The following is a 19840-nucleotide window of genomic DNA, read 5'->3' as shown; positions in this document are numbered from 1 at the left end:
AGGGCTGTGTCCTTCTATTCACCAGTTAATAACTTGTCCTGAAACTTAATGATGTAGGTTACTGGCAGAAATTGAAGTTTCATGTCTGAGAAGCAGCCAAGTGCAATCCCCCCACAGTAGAGACCGTGGCCTGGTTATTCCTGGGCCATGGCCTCACTTAGGCCAGGACTACAGGAGTGTGAGAAGGGAGAGAGGAACATGCTCGCAGATGTGGGTTCTGGGGAGGAGAAGCAAACTGGGACAGGCATTGTCTCAGTCAGTCATCCTTTGAAGTTTCCAAAGACCTCTCAGGAATCTGCTCTTGTCCATATGGGCCCTACCTTCCACGTGTGGCCTCATGGGTCTAAACTAAACCAGAAGTTGATATAAAATTGCAGTATGGATGCCAGCTTTTGATGCCAATTACACTACTGATGGTAATAGCATATGTCCCAGCACTGAGAAGGTCTAAAGTCCTTCCCAACCCTCTCTTCAGAACACCCCCATGACATACTAGAGGGCCCACAGTATCTTCAGGAAGGCAATATGTACAAGAATCAGTAACTGATCAGTCTCATATAAGAACGAGCAATGATAACTTATTATCTGCTTGGCAGAAGTAATGAACTTCTATGCAGTGAGAACCGCATACCACATGGTCCACACCGTCCAGGAGATTACCTTCATCAGGTGGACTTTCATGACAAGCTCCAAGGCTAGAACCACAGAGCCAGCTGTTTCCCATCTCAACACCCATCTTCCTTTCTGACTCACAGCACCCAGATTTCATTTGGGGTGGCAGTGTGCCCTGTTAAAGTACTCACTTCCCCAGACTCTCTTGCAGCTAGGAGAGGCTACGTGTCAGGCCCTGGCAGAGAAGAAATACTAGAACTTTCTAGTGGGGTGTTTCTGAGAAAGTTAGTGCTTCCATGATGAAAAAGTCTGACTGACTATACACATCCTTTGTCCTTTGCTTCTCTTCTTCGTTCTACCAGAAACATGGACAGGATACCCAAGCAGTCATCACCTTATCATAAGGAAAGTCACATGCTAAGGATGGTGCAGTGGGAGAGGGGATGATTCCTTGGCCGACAGCACCAGCTTTGGGACCCCTGACTCTAGTCTCTTTGCTATTTGAGAACATGCCTCCATTTGTCTAAATGCTGAAGTCAAGTATCAGTTGTATGCAAGAGACCCCATGACCCTGATGAAGAGACTGAGGCTCTAAGTGTTTTATCTGGAGTCACACAATCAACATAGTAGTTTTCTCTTTACCTGTGGTTTTGTTTTTCCAGTTTCAGTTACCCATGGCTAACTGGAGTTCAAAAATATTAAATGGAAAATTCTAGAAATAAACAATTTAGGCTGGGAATGTAGCTCGGTGGTAAAGTGCTTGCTGAGCATGCTCAAGGCTCTGGATTCAATTCCCAACACCACAAAAGCAGCCTTTCATTACAGAATATTGGTATGACTGATGTATTTATTAATAGTTATTGTAGTTAATCTCTTCTTCCTGTATCTAATTTATAAACTGAACTTTATCATAAGTATTTATGTATAAAAAAATCATACTACATGTAGGGTTGAGTACTCTGTGGTTTCAGGCATCAGCAGAATGTCTTAGATATGTCTCCCCCGGAGAAGAGGGGGCTATCGTAGCTGGAAGTCACAGAGCTGGGGCTTTAACTCAGCTCTTCAGACACATAACCCAGTGTTTTTCCCAGTAAAACCTGGGCTCTGTGAAGACAAGGGCCTCACCAGCCAGGTAAAATTGTGAGCCCGAAGCTAAAACACTGCATATTTTCTCTAATTACTAGTGTGAAAGTACAATTCAGGTTTGTAGCTTGGCTGCTGGAGTCTGCAGCCCCAGGTAGAACTGACTTTTGATCATTCCTCAACAGGCATAGAAATTAAAGTACAAAAACATGGAAAGGACCCTGTATTTCTTCTGTTCATTCTGGTTTGGGTGAAACCAGTAATCACCAACGCTTTCATTTAATCCTTCCGTGCGAATTTTAGATTTGGGTCTTTACATCTTCTCCTCTTACTCTTACTTGTTTTTATTTTTATTATAATGATTAATTATATTAATCGTACAAATTAATGGGTTTGTAACATTTCCAGTGGGTTTTTTTTACCTTAAGAAAAAGCATAATGAAGTAAGACGGGGTGTTGACATTCTTTTCACCACACAAACTAGTTTTTACAAAATGAGAAAAAAAATGATAAATAACTTCATAGGAGCTTATGCAGTGTCCTTTTGAAAAACACCTTCAGGCTGGGGATATAGCTCAGTGGTAGAGCATTTGCCTAGCATATACAAAGCTCTGGGTTTAACCCCCAATACTGGAAAAAGAAAATTTTGCATATTTTTTTTTTTGGCTACTTATTCTGTATCTGGAACAAAATGATTCCTTCCCTCTGTTTCCATTTTTAAATGTTTTGCATATGTGTAATAAATATGTCATCCCAAACAGGCTTTCCTGCAAAGAAACATGGCTCAGGACTAAGGCCAGATGGAGGGATAGGGACATTCCATGTGCCTCTCTGGAAGGCCACTTTGCTATCAGTGTGCGTGAGGCTGACACATGGACGCCCACACTGGTTCAGGGAGAGAGAGGGTAAGGGGCCCCAGCAGAGGCTGGGCTGGGGAGCAAGCTGGCTCCTGGCATTCTCATTAAATTTATATGACCCTACAGGGAAAGCGAGGCTGCAGGGGCTGGCCCTTACCAGGCGGTGAGAAAAGGAGAGGGAAGGAAAAGAGGTTCCTTTCAATTATCTCCTCCATACGTTTCCATGGCGATGGCTCCGGAAGCTGGTCAGAACTTTCTCAGTGGAAACAAACAGCGGCTCTCATTCACCCTCTCCAGGCCCGCTGGCCACACTGGCCGCTTGTGCAGTCTGGGCACAGAGGACCCCAGGGAGGGCCATGGGGGCTGCTGAGCCTTTCTTTTGTCAGCTGCTCTCAGGGACAGCAGGGGAGTCATGAAGCCGCCTCCGAAGGCCAGACCTGGAGGTGCTTTGGTATGGAGGGCACTGCCTCCCTTGCTGGATGCACAGTGACCAATCCATCCTCCAGGACACCACTGTGGGAGCAGCCTGCTGCCCTACTTCTCCGGCACGCAGCATGAACAATGTGGAGGTCTGAATCTGGGTCCTTTTGATGGTAACCGCTGCTGTAACCACTTGAATTTTTTTCTCCTTGCCTTTGATTCCTTTTTACACACATAGCTGATCAAAGTGTTAATATATTATAAATATTATGAACATGGAAACTCTCTAACATCTTCTCTGTCACACCCATGCATTGTCCACATCTGAACCCACTGAGCAGCTGGCACCATTCTGCTTGCCCCTTATAATTCTACAGGTCGGTCTCACTTCATCCTTCGACAGGTTTATATCTCCCTCTGCTTCTGACTCAGTGGTTTAATCAGAAGTGACAATGCCAGCACCTGCAGGCCAGTGCTTGCTGGAGCTGATTCAGACACCAGGGAGCTCTGTTAGGGTCCCCAGGATGATAAAATGACCCCTTTTAGGATCAGTCAAGAGGCCCCCAAATTCTACCTGTGCTTGAGAAGCAGAGGGCTTCAGTCTGACCAATAAGACTCTGGTTTTTGTAGTGATTCCAAAAACCCAGCTGGCTACCCAAGAATCTCCTGGAAGAGTTTTTAACATCTCCAGGGGTTCCACATCTAGAGAATCCAATCCAGTAGATCTGGGTGGGCCTGAGGTTCTGTCTTTGCTAAAACTCGCTGGTCAGTTCTGGTGTGTGGATATGCTTGAAACAGCAGCTTAACCCAGTAGACAGGGGAACAAAAATCCCATCCTCGCTTCTCCATCCCCCTCATCATATCCTCTGAAGAAAAATAAGCACCTCCAAAGAAAAATAAGCTATGGTGCAGGTGAGACTCACCAACAAGAACACAGGGACCCAAAAGGACAAGAAGCCACGCCCCTTCAAGCATTATCCTGACTGTAAGGTCTTTCAGACAAGAGCCTGGGGGCCAGGTTGACTTTTACCCCCACTATTCCTGCCATGCAGCTGACACTCATTAGGAACCTGAGGATGGAATACAGCCAGTGGATGCAGGAATTTGGAGAGTGGAGGAATGAAGACAGGCCCGACAAGTTTCAGACCTCCAGTATCTTTTCCATCAGAGGATTCCTGCCTCCTGGAGGCTGTCAGCCACCTCCTCACACTGACATGTCCTTGTAAGGTACAGAAGGAGCCTCAGTGGGCAACACCTGGGCTGGTCTGCAGGCTTAGGCCCCACACCCTTCCCCCAAGCAGCTGTGCTCTGGCAGTTGTGTGCACCCTGTCTTCTGCCTGGAAGTCACCCCGCTCTGCTCTGCTAAGCAAACCCCCGAGAGTCATCCCAGGTGCTCACTCCTTGGGAACCTGTGGTGGGTGAGGAGTCTGACAATGTAGCTCAGCTGGATTAGGCTTCCCAGAATTCTCTTCCCTGAGTGGCTCCAGGTTGGCACGGGCCACAGGAAACATGTTCTATTGGATGTGGAAAGCACAAATAGCCATAAAGAGAAGCAGTCATTTCTCTCAAGACTTCAAGGCCTGAGCGGGCACAAGATCTGCAGCGCTCACATTCCTGCTGGGTGTCCTCCTCAGGTTCTCCGAGTCCTGGACCTATGGCCTGTTGGGCTCCTGAGGAGGGGTACCAGCAACTCCCACAGTTACCAGTAACCATGAAGTTGTAGGCTTATTTGGGGGTGCTGAGAGAGGACATGGGCTCTGAGCAGTTTGGGGTGCTGAGAGAGGACATGGGCTCTGAGCAGTTTGGCCTGCCTCCCCCCCCCCCCGCCCCCGTCACCTGCAGGGTTTTCTTCCTGGCGGATGCCCTTGCTGACACAGGCTGCATCATCAGATACAGCAGGAACAGCTCACCTGGACTGCAACTAACCCCGACAAAGGCACAGGGTCAATCCTCTAATAAAATCCTTACTCTGTCTTAAGGTTCTGCACCTCTAATAAAACCCCTGACTGATGCTGAAGCCACATGGTCATCAACCCCATGCCTCTTCCCCAGAGTTCCCCGGTCCTCTTTCTGCAGTTCCCTGTCCTGATGGTTTTCACACTGCACTGTAACCACTTTTCATGTCTCTGCGGATTGTAAGGGGACAGCTATCCTTCCTGCCCTCATCTTGCCAGGGCCGAGCATATTTGTCCTCACAGCTGAAACTTGATAAACACTTATTAAATTAAGCCTAGTCTCTCCGCAGGGCTTCACTCTTACTGTAGTTGTGATGGGCTGTCTGATAAGAGGCCTGGCCCCTGAGATAAACAGACCAGGATATGAAATCCGGCTCTGCCTCCCCCAAACTTTGCGATCTTGGTAAGTCATTTAACCTTCCTGAGCCTTGTTTTCCTAACTGTGAAATATCATCCACATTATAGATTTGTCAGAAGGATTAAAAAGATAGGCAGGGAGCACTTAGAACATTCTAGGCAAGTCTTATTGCTGCTTCTGTTGGAATGTTATTTATTTACCTTCCCATCCCACATCTCTGGCCTAATATCTGTTCACTTTTAATGCAGAAGAGAGAATTCACAGCAGTCACTTCTGTGTATTAAACTTTCCTGGTGGCAGTGCCTGTCCCCAGCAATGGCAGTGAGAGCATGCACAGCCTGCTCCCAGCGCAGGGTGCAGCCCAGCACATGGCCTCCAGCTGAGGCTGGGCCAGCTGGAGGCCCCCTCGCCAGACAGAGTGAAGGGCAGCAGGGTTTGCTGTTGGGAACAGCTGAGGCGGCAGACACTGCCACAGCTGCTCTCACCCACAGCCCTGCATTTTGGAATGTTGAGCCCCTCAAATATGCCATGTGATGGAGCACACACGTGTGCACACAGATATTTGTGTACAAATACTTCAGCGCACTATGACCGCATGGGCCTTGTGAAAATCTACGTTGTTTACAATCCCCCCCCCCCCATCTCTCGATGACATGGAAACTAAGGTCCTGTGGGAAGAGCACATTTTCAGTGACAAGCTCCGTGTACTATACCGTCTGTAAGACTGAGGACAGACCTAAGACACACTGCCTCTGCCAGGGATCTTACAGAGGGGTAGGCAGAGGACAGGTGGGATGTGAGCCAGGCACTGTGTTGTGTTTCACAACCCTTGGAAAGAGCTGTCACTGGGCTTGATGGATTAGGAACCTAAGGCATAGAGAACTCATTTACATTGTTCCTAATCACACCATTAGCAGAGTTCAAATTGAGGCTCAGGTCTGTCTAGCTCCAGGGCCTATACCTGTAGCACATTTGGAGCCCAAGCAAAGTTGGTGGGTGTAAAGACATGCTTGGGCTGGGTCAGAAAAAACGGAAGACCCCTGAGCTAGGGACTCCTGGAGACCCCAACTCAGACCATCACTGTGGAAATGAGGGCACTTGAACCCAGAGGGGTGACACCACATAGTTGAACAGCCAAGGACAGGCAGTGTGCTGAAAGCTTGGGGCTCTCAGCCAGTGATCTTTCCCTTGTGTCCTTGACCTCTACACATGGCTATCAGCAAGTTGACTAAAGCAAAAGAATACATAATATATACAGTAATCATACCTGGCTTTTGGTCTACCTGTTTTCTAAGACCTAACATTGCTGTGTCTATAGTTATTCTGGTGAGTGCAAAGAACCAAAGAATGGTGACCTAGGCTGTCCCTGGTCCTCTCTTTTAACAGGCTATAAAAATAAAAGTTCACCTCCCTTTCCTGGGGGCAGTACTGTGAGCACACACTGAGGTCATGCCCACCTCGACTGGGTAGAAGGAACTTGCTGACTTCTCTGAAGGCACACGTCACACGACTTCCTTGACCCCTACTCAGATGCAGGACCAAGGCCTGGGCCACAAATGTTCATTTCCCCCATGGGAAACACTGGCATCCCCTCCCTACCCCACAGCCCTGTCACAAACAGGATGTAGAGACAGGATGTGTTAGGCTCAGCTAGAGGGGACATGGCTTGACCTGGATTTCCTAGCAATCTCACGACCTCATCAGCTCTTCTCACTGAATCTGGTCTAATTCCAAGGTGTGATAATCCCACGGCGTGTGGACATCTATCATCCACTTCCATGAATGAGCCACAGAGTTGGACCTGGGTCACACAGGAGGAAAATCAATGTGACAGCTAACAGCAGTCCCTGTCCTTGGGGGGTTTCCACAAAGGGATGAAGGCTGAGCCCTTCTCGCTGACACCAGTTCCAGCAATAAGCTTGTTAAGAAACAAGTTACTTAAAGGATAATAATTTCTTACACATTTCAAAAGGACTAGAAACCAGGTTGCCAGAAATTAGATTCCAGATTCTATGCCTAAAATGCAGAAAGCCACAACGAATTTCCTTTCAAAAATGTACTTTCCCTCTGTGTGAAATGCCTGGAATAGGCAAGATTAATTATAACAGAATGATGATTGCTTAAGGTTTTACAAGCAATAGGAGTGTCATAGCTAAAGGTCACCTTTCAGACTTTTATAGTCATCATCACGACCAATTTGAGGGTAATTCTGTAAATTCAAAAATAAACCCTTGTTCTGTACATTGAACGAATTCTACCTTAATAAAGCTATCATCAAAAATAAAAGCACTTTCCCAGAGCTGGGGTTGTGGCTCAGTAGTAGAGCACTTGTCTAGCATGTGTGAGGCTCTGGGTTCAATTCTCAGAACCACATATAAAAAGGTAGATAAAACAAAGGTCCATGAACAACTAATAAAAATATTTTTATAAAGCACTTTCCCACGAAAATTGCAGGTTTAAAAAATTTTTAAAATAGCTGTAGTATTTTGTATATGATTCTTGATATTGTACCTTTATCTGGAGATGGTAATGTGGTCTTCCATGCCTATTTAAAGAGGAAGAAAAAGTCGGGAGTCTTGAACAAGACTGCAGAACAGGATCAGGTTGGGGGAGAGAGACAACCTCAGAAACAGATTAGGGTATTTGGAGAAGCGTCTGCTTCCTCAATGATTTTTCCAGGTGGCTTTTGAATGTTAATATTGACAGGCAGAAACTATTTCTTATCACACTGTCATCAGTTAGGGGAGACAAAACACATGCTGGGTAATAGGTAAAGACCAGGGGCAGCCCTTCTGCACAGCAATTCCAGGCCTGGGACAATCCATTTCTAACTCTATTTCAAAGAGCCTGGGGGTACTCACTGAATTTGAAGCCAAGTGCCAGGAGAGCTCTTGGTACTATTGGGACCTGTAGAAAGTCCTGAGAAGAGGACAACAAGCTCTTGGGCTCAGAGCTCAGGCCATGCTGATTCATGTGGAGTTACAGGAGAACACAAGTGACCAGAGTCATCATCAAGGGCATGAACTGGGGACAGACTAGATTGATAAGATTACCGAGCACTTACTGCATGCCAGATAGCCTACTAAGTGAGGTAAGTATTACAAGTATTACCCATACTTTGTGGTTGTAGAACCTGTAGGCAGAAAGGCCAGGTAACTGACCTCAGTGTGATAAAACTGATATGGAAGAGCCTGAATTTGAGTCCAAAGAGTGAGGTATCAGATAGGGCAGCTTCCCTCCAAGGTCATAAAGACACTTGGGCTGGATTGAGATGTTTGCCTCCAGCTCTGGAACCTTAGGCTGGTTAATTCCCTCAAATAGTATATACTTCAGTGAGTTTATGTAAAAATCAAATGAAAAAATATAATGGAAGTGATCAGTGCAAAGGAATAAACAGTTCACCTCAGTTTCCCGGACCAGGGCTGAGATGCTGCGGTTGGATGGAACTTGCCCAAATGATGGGGGTGACCGTGGAGGATGGTGGGTGGGGCAAAGAGCTCCTAGGAGTCTCAGCACAGGAGCTGCAGCCTGACTGGGGAATAAGCAGCAAGGGATGAGAGGCCAGCTGGGTAGGTGGAAGACAGAACAGGAAGGGCGGGGAGAAAGAGGAAGCCAAGATGGGGGTGTAGCCAGTCAAGAAGCAGTGATGCCCAGAGCAAGGCAGAGGGCCACAGGAACTGAACAGAACACATGCAGAGCCTTCTCCCCTAAAGTCCAAGAGGAAATGGGGAGAAGATGGAGGCTTGAGGGGGAGAAAAGGAAGCTAACATAGTCCAAAGTCTTCATTCCCTGGATGAAACAACCCCGAGAGCAAAGTGATGCCCAGGTGCTGCGATGCTCACATAGAACGTCCACAAACCACGGCCCCCATCCTGCCGGCTCCCTCTCCTTGTATTTATCCGCCTGGTGACTCGTGCTGTATGTATTTAGATTTTTTCACTGTAAAGCAGTTCAACTGAAGTCACAGGTAATGAAAGAGAGTAAAACTAAATCAGTGAATTTTCAACTTTGGTGAAAGGCCCAGTAGAAAACAAATTATAAATATTGGCTAAGGTGAAGTTTTGAGATCTCTTTTGGACTCTCCTGCATCTATAGATAAATAACCATATGAGAGTAGAACTTACTCCTGTTTCCAAAAGAACCACAGATTGTAGTTATTTAATCGCAGCTATTTATTTATTGCTGACAAACCTGGCTAACCCTTAACCTCTCAATTTGCAGAAGCAACACAATTATAAATACTTGAGAATTAGAGTGGTCAGGAGCCAGGGTACTTAATGAAACCAAATTCAGGATTGGCTATTAGTGGATATGCAGCCAACTTAGTAACCTCTCTGTGCTTCCATTTCTGTATTTGTAAGCAGGAATAATGTTATATGGAACTTCACAGTGTTGTTCTATATAATAAATAGTCAATGTTAAGTAATTAGATCAGTTCTTGGTACATACTAAACACTCAATATTAAGTAATTAGATCAGTTCTTGGTACATACTAAACACTCAGTAAATTATATATCATGTATATAAATGATTTATATTATAAATTAGATAGTTTATATATCACATAAATAATTATGAAATGAGAATTACAACTGAATGAGCAGGGTAGAGTTTCTAGGAAAGCTTTTAAAAGGCATGTGCCTTTGGACCAGGTATGGTGGCACATGTCTGGAATCCTAGAAACTTAGGGGGCCAAGGCAGGGAGATTGCAAGTTTGAGGGCAGCCTCGGCAACTTAGACTCTGTCGCAAAATAAAATACACAGGCTGGAGGTGGGTAGCTCAGTGGTAGAGTGCTCACCCAGCATGCGTGAGCTCCTGGGTTCAATCCCCAGTACTAGGGGAGAAAAAAGGACAGGGGAATGTGCCTTTGGCCTTCTTCAAATTACCATCTTCCCTACACTTTGCTGTTTCTTCTCACCTAGAAGATGCAGCAGGCACTTTGAAGCCATGAGGAAAAAATGGACAGGGGCACAGTCTGGGTTCCTAAAGGCCTGCTGAGCCACGGGCCCAGCCCTGGACCTACCCACGGAGCAAAGATGTCTAGTGAGCCCTATGTTTATTTATACCACTATGTGTCAGTGTTTCTGTTGTTGATGGCCAGTCTCATTCCTCAGAGATCATTATGTTGACATTTCCCAGCCACCTCCAATGCCTCCCATCCCCAAAACCTTGCTTTCCAGGTATTTTTGAGAGTAGCTGTGGAGTAACAAGAAACTGAGCTAATGTTGACCTTTGGGGCCAGCGGACACAGATTCAAGTTTGGTGTAAAAAGTAGTCCCATCAATAGATGCTGTAACAGAAGAGGCTCTAATGAAAGCTCCCTGGATTATATTCTCATAACAGAATGTGGCACAACAGAGAGATAGTAAGACATTAAGAACAAATGGGGCCTTTGTTAAATTAGTGATGGGGGTGGGGAGGGTCTACTCTTTCTTGTTATCTACCTACCTACCTACTGATCTGCCTACCTGCCTCTATCTCTGTACCTCTGTTTGTGCAGGCCAACCTCACCTAGCTGCTAGCCCACTTGGCAAAGGTCGTCCAATGCTGGGATGGCTCAGTTGTACTAGAATTCTCACCTCTTGTCTCCCCCACAGAAGACCCACCACCTCCACCTTTGCTGGTCAGAGCTATCTTTCTGTAACTTTAAACTTCAGCTCTGTTTAATGCCAAATACCACTGGGAGAAGTGATGTGTTTTTTTAGAAACAGACATTCACATCAAAATTCATGCCATAATCCATAATGCATCCCTCCCCCAGAAGAGGTTTAGCTGGGGAAAGGGGAGGAAGGAGCATATGCTGAGGTCCCAGAGACAACTGGGGAGACTGGATCTGAAACGCGGGAGCCACGGGGCCAGTTGCTCCAGTCCCTGGGTCCCCCCTCAGTATCTCTGTCTCTAAGGGTGGGCTGCTGTAGGACTTGCCTGCTTTTGTTTACTGCTATCTCTTGCCTTTTGGATAAAAAGTAGAAGAAAATTTCTGCCCAGAAAACAACAGTATGAGTCAGCATGGTATTTTGGTTGGCAGACACTTTGCGGACACTAACCAGACACAACCAACTGGTTTGCCAGGTCATCCTCCATAGCTTGAATATTCAACTGCAAAGTTCCCAGCAAGCATTGTGATGGGAGGAACAGTGGAATTTTCCATGTGAACATATTTAAATTTTCAAGTCCAATGAATAAATTCTTAACATAAACGGTGTTCCAATTCTACTCAAATTATAACCTGACCTAGGCTTTCACAGTGATACTTTATCCTTAGAAATGAATACAAAAATAAAAGCAAAACCGCTTAGAAGATTTCATCTAAAATAATCTTCAATTGAAGAATAATCATCACCAGTTTGCAGCCATTACATTAAATATTGATTCAAGCAAGAATCACCAAAAGAATCTAAAACCATTAGGTAAAAGTTTGATGAGGAACAGGATATTTACAGACTCAGATAACCTCCCCACAGAATATGTATTCATTAAGAAGGAAAAATCGTAACTTCTCAGGGGAAACCTGGCAGATACCACATTCATCAATGATGAAAATTCATATCACCGATCAGGGGACAAACAAACATCATGTGATTCCTGATGTGGGGAGAAAAAAGGAACAAAGGAACCTCACTCAAGGAATACTTCACAAAACAACTGGCTCACAGTCTCTAGAAATGTCAGGACCATAAAAGACAAAGAAATGCTCTCAGATTGAATGTGGACAAAAAGACAGGAGTAATTTTTTTCTAAAGTACTGGACTGGAAAGTGAGTGCCACAAGACACATTATTGGGACAGTCGGACAAACCTGAGTATGAAATGTGTATTAAGAAAAGCCATAAAATCTCCTGTATTTGATAGTTAGATTATGGTTCTATCAAAGCATGTCCTTGTCCTTGGGAAATAGATGCTGAAGTATTTAGGGCTGAAGGTCATGGCATGTGCAACTTACTTTCAACTGGTTCAGCAATAATAATAATTAGTGGTACTGTGTATAGGGCAGGCAGACAAGAGCACGCCAACGTCAACAAGTGTGAGTCCAAGTGTAATTGACATGGAAGTCACCGCACAGTTCTTACAACTTTTCTGGAAGTTAAAAGTTTTTGAAAGTTAAAAAAAAAAAAAAAAAGAGTGCCATAGCTGTCAAACACCATGAATAGAGAAAAGAAGGATGAACTGTTTCAAAATTTTTAAAATGTTTAGGAAGACCTAAGTCTGAACCATTTGAAAATACAGAGGCAAATTGGCAATATTACAAATAAAGAGCCGGGGGCTGTTGACAGAGACAGACAGACTCGGGAGTGTATGTGCACATGACTATGTATGTTGAAAATTTTTTGTTAACCTCAGGAGGCCGTCAGTCTCTCTCTTGGCCACAGGAGTCATGCCATATTTTGCTAAGGAAAGGATATAAACATGGAAAGAATGACTCCCCACAACTGAGGGGAAGGAGAAGTACCCAGCCTAACTAAGGTTAGTACAAACTTAGTGAGTCACTTCCTCCTTAGGAGGAAGAACAAGCATTTCTTGCTTCCTGAAGGACTCAGAGATGCCGAGACACCTGACCTCTCTGCCTGACTCTTGCTACGTAAGCGGTCAACCAGGTCGGGGGCCACAGCCATTCACTCAAGTGCTTCAGTACCACCACAGGACCTCCGTGTTCAAAGTCAATGTCTACTCGAACCCCCTATCTACTTCAGCCTCCACGTCACTGGGTTCCTGAAAGGACACAACGAAACCAAAACAAGAGAAAGTCATGCTGCGGACACATTTATCCTCTCCCTTGACTGGGCCAGGGCCTTGGTTTTCTTTGGCACATCAACCCCGTGGTTCTTGGTCCTGAAACCAAACCTACGTTGCCCCTTGAGTTCAGAACTGGAGCTTTCTGGCCAAGCCGTCTTCCCTCCCAGAAGCTGCCTCTGTGCCAACAGCACACACACGTGGATGGATTAGGCAGAGCCGGGCTGTAAAGCACACACACGCTCTCCTAACGTCTGCTTCTCATTCCAGAAATACTTCATTCCTAAACCACTTCTATGCCTCTTTTGGCACAAAACAGTGCAAGTGGCTCGGTGCCAGAGGAAGTGTCTGTTTAGAGGTCTGAACTTTCTTTAAATTTCTTTACCTCAGAAGATCATAAATAGAACATTCTAGAATAATTATAACAAAAGTAGAAAAGGGAAGGGTTACCAGCAGGGAAAACACATTTGTTTGTGTGGTTTTTTAAGTTGCCTAAAAGAAATACTGAAAATATAGGAAAAAGCATAGCATTATCCTCTATGAGAGTAGAAATTACAGGGTCCAAGTTAGGACAAGGAAACAAAAGTATTTCCTTTAACAGGAAAGGTTGGAGAGCATTTGCCAGTTTCTGACACACATACACATATTCATTCTTATTTTAAGGTCACCTGGGAAAATGAGGTATGGGGAGGGGTTTTTAATTTTTTTTTTTTTTTACTTGGGAAGGTATTCCTGTTTTTGGCTTCTTTATGATTTCCATCCCATATTAAAATGGACACAAAACACGACAACCCATCTCAGTTGACTTACCTGTCTCCTCCCTTATTTCCAATTCTTAATTTGAGGTTTTTCTCACAAGAAACCATTTGAAATCAGTAATTCTTCCCCAAAGCCTCAGGTGTCACCAACTGGATGGCAGATCCTTTCTGAGCCACCTCGATGCATGCACATGCACAGGACCCGCAAGGGGAAAATAATGTCTAACCCCACGCCACACACACTCCACTGCCCACTCGATTTCCATCTGTGTAGACCCAAAAGGCACCTTCCTGGAAACCCGGATGGTGGGCAGAGAATGGGACACTTACTTTCTCTCCACTTCTGGTGTTGACACGGCGCTACAGAAACCAAGCGACTCCTAAGGAGAGAGAAAAGATTCGCAGTGTCAGGGCAGGCGGAGTAGCCGGCTTCATCTGATTAGCATAGAATATCACTCAAGAAGAAAAGGCAGAAGCAGAAATAGATGACTAAAGTCACTGTGCTTACTTCGATCTGGGACCGCAGCTGAAGTGATGTGGGGCTGGCGTCGGGTTTCTCCTAAAACAGAACAGATGCCGGTTTAACAAGACTCCCCAACGTGGCACACACCAGAGAGACAAATAGACGTGTAAGAAGAGACGGGAGGATTTGGGGAACGCAGGCTATACGGTGGGAGGAGATGGCCGAGATAAATGGATTTTCTGGAAAAACTCAAGTACTTTTTAAATGAGAGCTCTGGTCTCTTAAAATTGAACTGTTTACCAAACTTCGCTGCTGGACATTGCGAACAATTTTATTGCAGAAAAACACAATTTAACAGAAGGGTTCTGACAGTGGTGAAATCATTCTCTGGATATACTTAGACCAGGAGGATGCTGAATTGACTGCAGCCAGCTCAAGTTCAGCTTGTTTTTCAATGGCAATGGCATTCCAACCCGATTTTAAAGTTCTAAGCATATTCAAAGTACTCAGTAATGTAGGACTTGTTCCAAGGGTCTTGAGGAAACAGCTTATTGGATATTCTCTCTCAACCCTAAAAAAAAAACAGTATAATCCTAATACAAATGAACTGGCCTATCTGAAAATACACAAATAAAACCCCTCAGCATGCAGGTGATAAATGAAACATATACACACGATATAATAAGTGCACTGAAAGATCATTAAATCATAAAGGAGAGGTGAAGAAAAAATAATTTTAGAGATAAAACCATGTGGTGTGACACCCTCATTTACAGTAAAGGACAGCATATTCCCTTTGAAAGTAAAACAAAAGGGGAGAGATAAATGAGTTGCTTGTGATGAAAATAATGGGTTGAAATGACCTCTGTCAGTAAAATATGAAAATTGTACCACAGAGAGTTTCAGATAAAATTATGGGAAAAGAAGAGCTGTCCTAGTGCTCGGAGCTCAGAGCCACACTGCTCTCTGTCCTAAGTACAGAATAATTCTAAATGGACATAGATATAAATAAAGGTCCTCATCGATGAGAGGTCCACAGACAAGAAAAGGTCCCCCTGACTGTCAAATAGGAAGCAGGACTACGGGCAGTATTGAAGGAAGCCATAATTACCACTAACATTACACAATGATTAGTTTTTCTCCAATGGTCCTATTAAGAGATTCTCAACAACTGTCATATTCCTCAGGCTTGCCACATGCACTTTAGGAACCTCGTTAGTCTCAGCTAACATTCAGGAAGTGGGCAGGTCATCAGCAGTGATGCCTTCTCCTGTGCACCTACTTTATTAAAGCTGCATCTGATTTTTTAAAAATTATCAAAGTGACACATCTTAATGGACTTTCATCTCACTCACACTCTAGTCCCAGGTCCTTGTTTGCTATAAAAGAAATCAGGGTGTCCAGGCACAGTGGCACATGCCTGTAATCCCAGTGACTCAGGAGGCTGAGGCAGAAGGATCACAAATTCAAAGCTAGCCTCAGCAACTCAGCAAGACCTTGAATCAAAAAAAAAAAAAAAAAAAAAAAAAAAAAAAAAAAAAAAGGCCGGGATGTGACTTGGTGGTTAAGTGCCCCTGGGTTCAATCCCCAGTACCAATAGATAGATAGATAGATAGATAGACAGACAGACAGACAGACAGAGATCAGAGTGGCCTGAGGCCTCAGAGAACTCTCTCACTAACTTCATTTCATTTGCTGCCATTGTTTATACTGTTTATATTTCTGTATCAAACTTGATAGACACTAAAACAGTATATGGAAAATGTTGGAGTTCCAAATCCAGCTGGCATTCCATCAGACTCAGGCACACTGATAAAGAGGTAGATACATACTTTGGACACTCTTAATGCTTAGAGACCAACCCAGTTGCCCATACCTAGCCTTTTAGCATCACAGTGAAAGTTATGAACCTCAACAGCAGGGGTAAGTAAAAGTATAGTTTGCAATGTTTTTAACCCAAGTCTTTCTGTTCCAGAGTTGGTACAGAAACACCAGAATGGTGATGAATTTCTGCCAGTTCCTCTCAAATTTTCTCTTCAATTGCCCATTTAACAACCAGCTCCAGCCCATCTCCTTCCAGAATCGTCAACAAGAGTGACTGATTCAACTCACCCCCCCACCCCATTCTTACCTTTTCTTTAAGCTCTAACTTTCTACCTCAGTAGTAATAGTCCCTGGTAGGAAATTATCATCTTTCATTGTATACATCTACCAGCATCTTCCCAGTGGATTTGGTTAAGTATATCACTTGTCATGCCAAAGATGTAACACTCACAGTGTACTATGCAAAACATACCTGTTCAGGCATACAGAACAGTGGTTAACAACCTCCATAAATGATGATCAGGAAGTAACATTTAAAGGCTTCCCTTTCACATGTTACTTTGTTACTTGCAATAGGCATCTGATTGTGTTTTAGCTACTTTTTAGAAAACTGCTGGAGGGTATACTTAAAATTCATTGTGTTAAAAATAGTGGAGCCAGGTAATGCTTTCATGCAGAATATGTGTTTCATCAGAGAGAGTTTACTAGTATACCAACTGGAGATCTTGTTCAGGGATCTCTCTAGTGTTGTTTATTTTTTTTTTTCCCAGAACATGTAACAAAATTCTTTATTTGAAGGCACATCCTATTAATTTTATCACTCAAGGAAAGAGACTGTCAACATTGTTTAGAGGCATTTCTTAGAGAAAATCTATTCTAAAATAAACACATTACAAAACTGAGGAGAGGCTTATAAAATTATTCACTTAGTTAAGGACTTAAGAGATGCTTTGAGGAAAACAAAATGGACTTTTGGGAAAACACCCTTATTTATGAAACTGAAGGGGTCATGTGGTATCAAAGACAGTGGTGCATGTGCCTTTGTATACTATGAAATATATGACATATAAAAGAAGTGATAAAGATACAGCAAATATTTGTGGACCCATCCTAGTGTCTGAGAAATGGAATACAGGAGCAGAGTTAATGACAGCAGATACCCTGACATGCACTTAGATGAAACATCTTATGTGCAGAGTATGAAGAAGTCTTCAGTATGTTGTATGCACAAGTAAGAAGTTCTAGACAACTATTCTGTTCACACTGAAAAACACATAGGAATTGTTTTTGAAAAGCAGCAGGAGGAGCAGAGACAACTGAGTGAGGAGCTGAGGCAAGGTGCACAGCAACCAAGGGTGTGGTTCTCAGAAGAGCAGCAGTGGGGATCAGGCTCCGAGGGATCAGGCTCCAAAGGCTCCCAAGCATCCCTCTTCCTTATGCAGATTCCAGAGCACACTGGCTCCTTCTCTGTCCCCGTTCCAACCAGCATAATAGGAGGAAGGAGTGGAAAGATAACGTTCTAGAAAGCCAGATGGAGGGGGGAAAAGGGAGAAACAAGAATGAAAGATATACACCTCAATAATACCCTGCCACAGCTACTCTATTCAGAGGAAAACCGATGATCCATGGTTGAATTCCTAGGATGGAAATCATGGTGTTGATGGCAACAGTAAAAATTGTGAGTACCATTAAACGCAATCCCTGAGAACCTGTGCATTATTTGAGCATGTTATGGAAAGAAATGATCACTGGGAAAGAAGCTTCTTCCCTCCCTCACTGACAGTGTTTCAGTCACTGCTGCCAGGTAACAAATCATCCCAACAGTGGGACTAACCAACAAGCACTTTCTGATGCTCCCATATCCTGTGGGTAAGAATTCACAAGGACAATGGCAGAAAAGACTGTCTCTGCTCCAAGATGAGGGGTCTCAGTAGAGGGCATTCAGAGGCTGGGGGTGATTGGGTGGGTGGGCTGTGACCACGGTGAGTTCACTCCTTCACACACCTGGAGATGGATGCTGCCTAGTGGCTGGGGCCTACCCAGGGGCCACAGGCTGTGACCACTCATGGTGCTCCTTGTAGGGCTGCGAGGGCTGCTTGAGCTGCAATAGGAAGTGGAGTTGCAAGAAGCAGCACGTGGAGAGAGCCAGAAAGAGGCTACAGTCCCATCTGTACCACACCTGCCAGAGTCACAGCCTTCCCAGGTACAAGAGGGCTCCTGGGGCCACCTCAGTGGTGGGAGAGGAAAAAAAATCACATCGTAAGGAGAGCACTACAATGGGAGACATCCTTGTCGGCGAGGTTGGCAGTGACTGTCTGCAGGCTGACTGCCAAGGACACGGCGCGCACCTAAGTTTCAAAATGAAGAATTAGATGAGACCATTTATGCAAGGCAATGTCTGTAAGGATTATTTTGTGATTTTTACAGTTTCCTCCAGGAGAATAACTTGGCCTATATTTTAGCCTGAATCCACCACTTAAAGATTGAAATCATGTACATTTTAGGATACAACAATTATCCCTCTCTCATTTCAAACTAATATAGAAAACCTCAAATATACAAAAGTAAAGAGAACAGTATAATGAACTCCCAAATTTCTTCCACCCAACTCCAGTGATTATCATTTTATCTGCACCTCCCATCCACGTTTCAACCTTACTTTGAAGAGAATCCCAGACGTATCCGTATCATGAACTATCACAATTTTTAATGTGAAGAATTAGCTCTCAGGGCAGGTTCAGTGGTACATGCCTGTAATACTAGCTAATTGGAAGGCTGAGACAGGAGGATTATAAGTCCAAGGACCACTTGGGCAGGTGAGTGAAATCCTGTCTCAAAGTAGAATGAAAAGGGCTGGGGACATAGGTCACTGGTAGAGTCCTTGCCTAGCACGCATGAGGCCCTGGGTTCCATACCCACTACCACAAAAATAAAAACTAAAAACCACTTAGCTATCATGTGTTGGGGTTTTTTGAGTCTTAACTGCTGCTCATCTTGAGCCAATGACTCCATCACCGAGAATGTGACTCTTTCCTAGCACAAAAATTATATGCACGAAATTAAATTCCTCATCTATATTTTGCACAGGAACACAAAGAAAGCCATACCAAAGTTAAATGCAACCATACATTCATTAGGTAGACTGACAGAGCACAGTGGTACCCACAGTATATTCAGCTACTCAGGAGGCTGAAGCAGAAGGATAGCAAGTTCGAGGCCAAGCTGGGCAACAATAAATAGATGTATTAATGTGTGACTTTATATATTTACATTAAATGTGTGTTTATACAGACTTAAACATGCACATATATTTGAAGATAAAATCAGTAGTTTGCCAAAACGTGTCTTCCACCTGCTTGTCTATGAGCCTGCACACACACATTAGCGGCACTAAAAGGGTGTGGGTCAAATACAACTAAGTCTCTGACCTTAAATGGCTACATTTTGCTCTAAACTGCTACAACCCCCTCACACTGTACACCAAAGTCAAAAGTCCCCAAGGGCCATATAAGTCCTGGAAAACAGATACCAGGCTCTGGTCCCCACTCCAGCCTCGTTTCCAGCTTCTTGTGGAAATCCACCTTTTTCCCTTCCTCACTGCTGCCAGGACCCCAAGACAAATGAACTTTACAGCTGGAAAAGGAGGGATAAGCCTCTGTGCTGTTCCAAAAGCAGGGAGGAAGAGCACCCGGCGCCCACCAGCTCCAAGGAGTGCCAAGTTCTCCTCCTCCACACTGGGTGCAGGAAGGAGGAGGTGGAAAAAGCCAGACACAGCTGCT

The 19840-nt window shown here is 44.4% G+C and overlaps 1 protein-coding gene across 3 annotated transcripts in view; it reads right to left on the bottom strand.

Annotated features, from left to right (window-relative positions):
- The window catches only part of SASH1 (SAM and SH3 domain containing 1), a 178778-nt gene that overhangs the window by 85166 nt on the left and 73772 nt on the right, over positions 1–19840 (bottom strand). For 2 of the 3 annotated variants that reach the window (XM_081296607.1, XM_081296605.1), the window contains exons 3-4: positions 14283–14333; positions 14105–14154 (exon numbers count right to left, since the gene is read on the bottom strand). In XM_081296607.1, the coding sequence (XP_081152733.1) occupies positions 14105–14154; positions 14283–14333 (101 nt within the window). The remainder of the gene's footprint in view (positions 1–14104; positions 14155–14282; positions 14334–19840) is intronic. The other variant, XM_081296606.1, reaches the window with a different exon arrangement.

Source organism: Spermophilus citellus (genome assembly GCF_964194105.1).
Source record: "Spermophilus citellus genome assembly, chromosome: 5".
NCBI lineage: Eukaryota > Metazoa > Chordata > Mammalia > Rodentia > Sciuridae > Spermophilus > Spermophilus citellus.
This window is presented reverse-complemented; position numbering and strand designations above follow the sequence as displayed.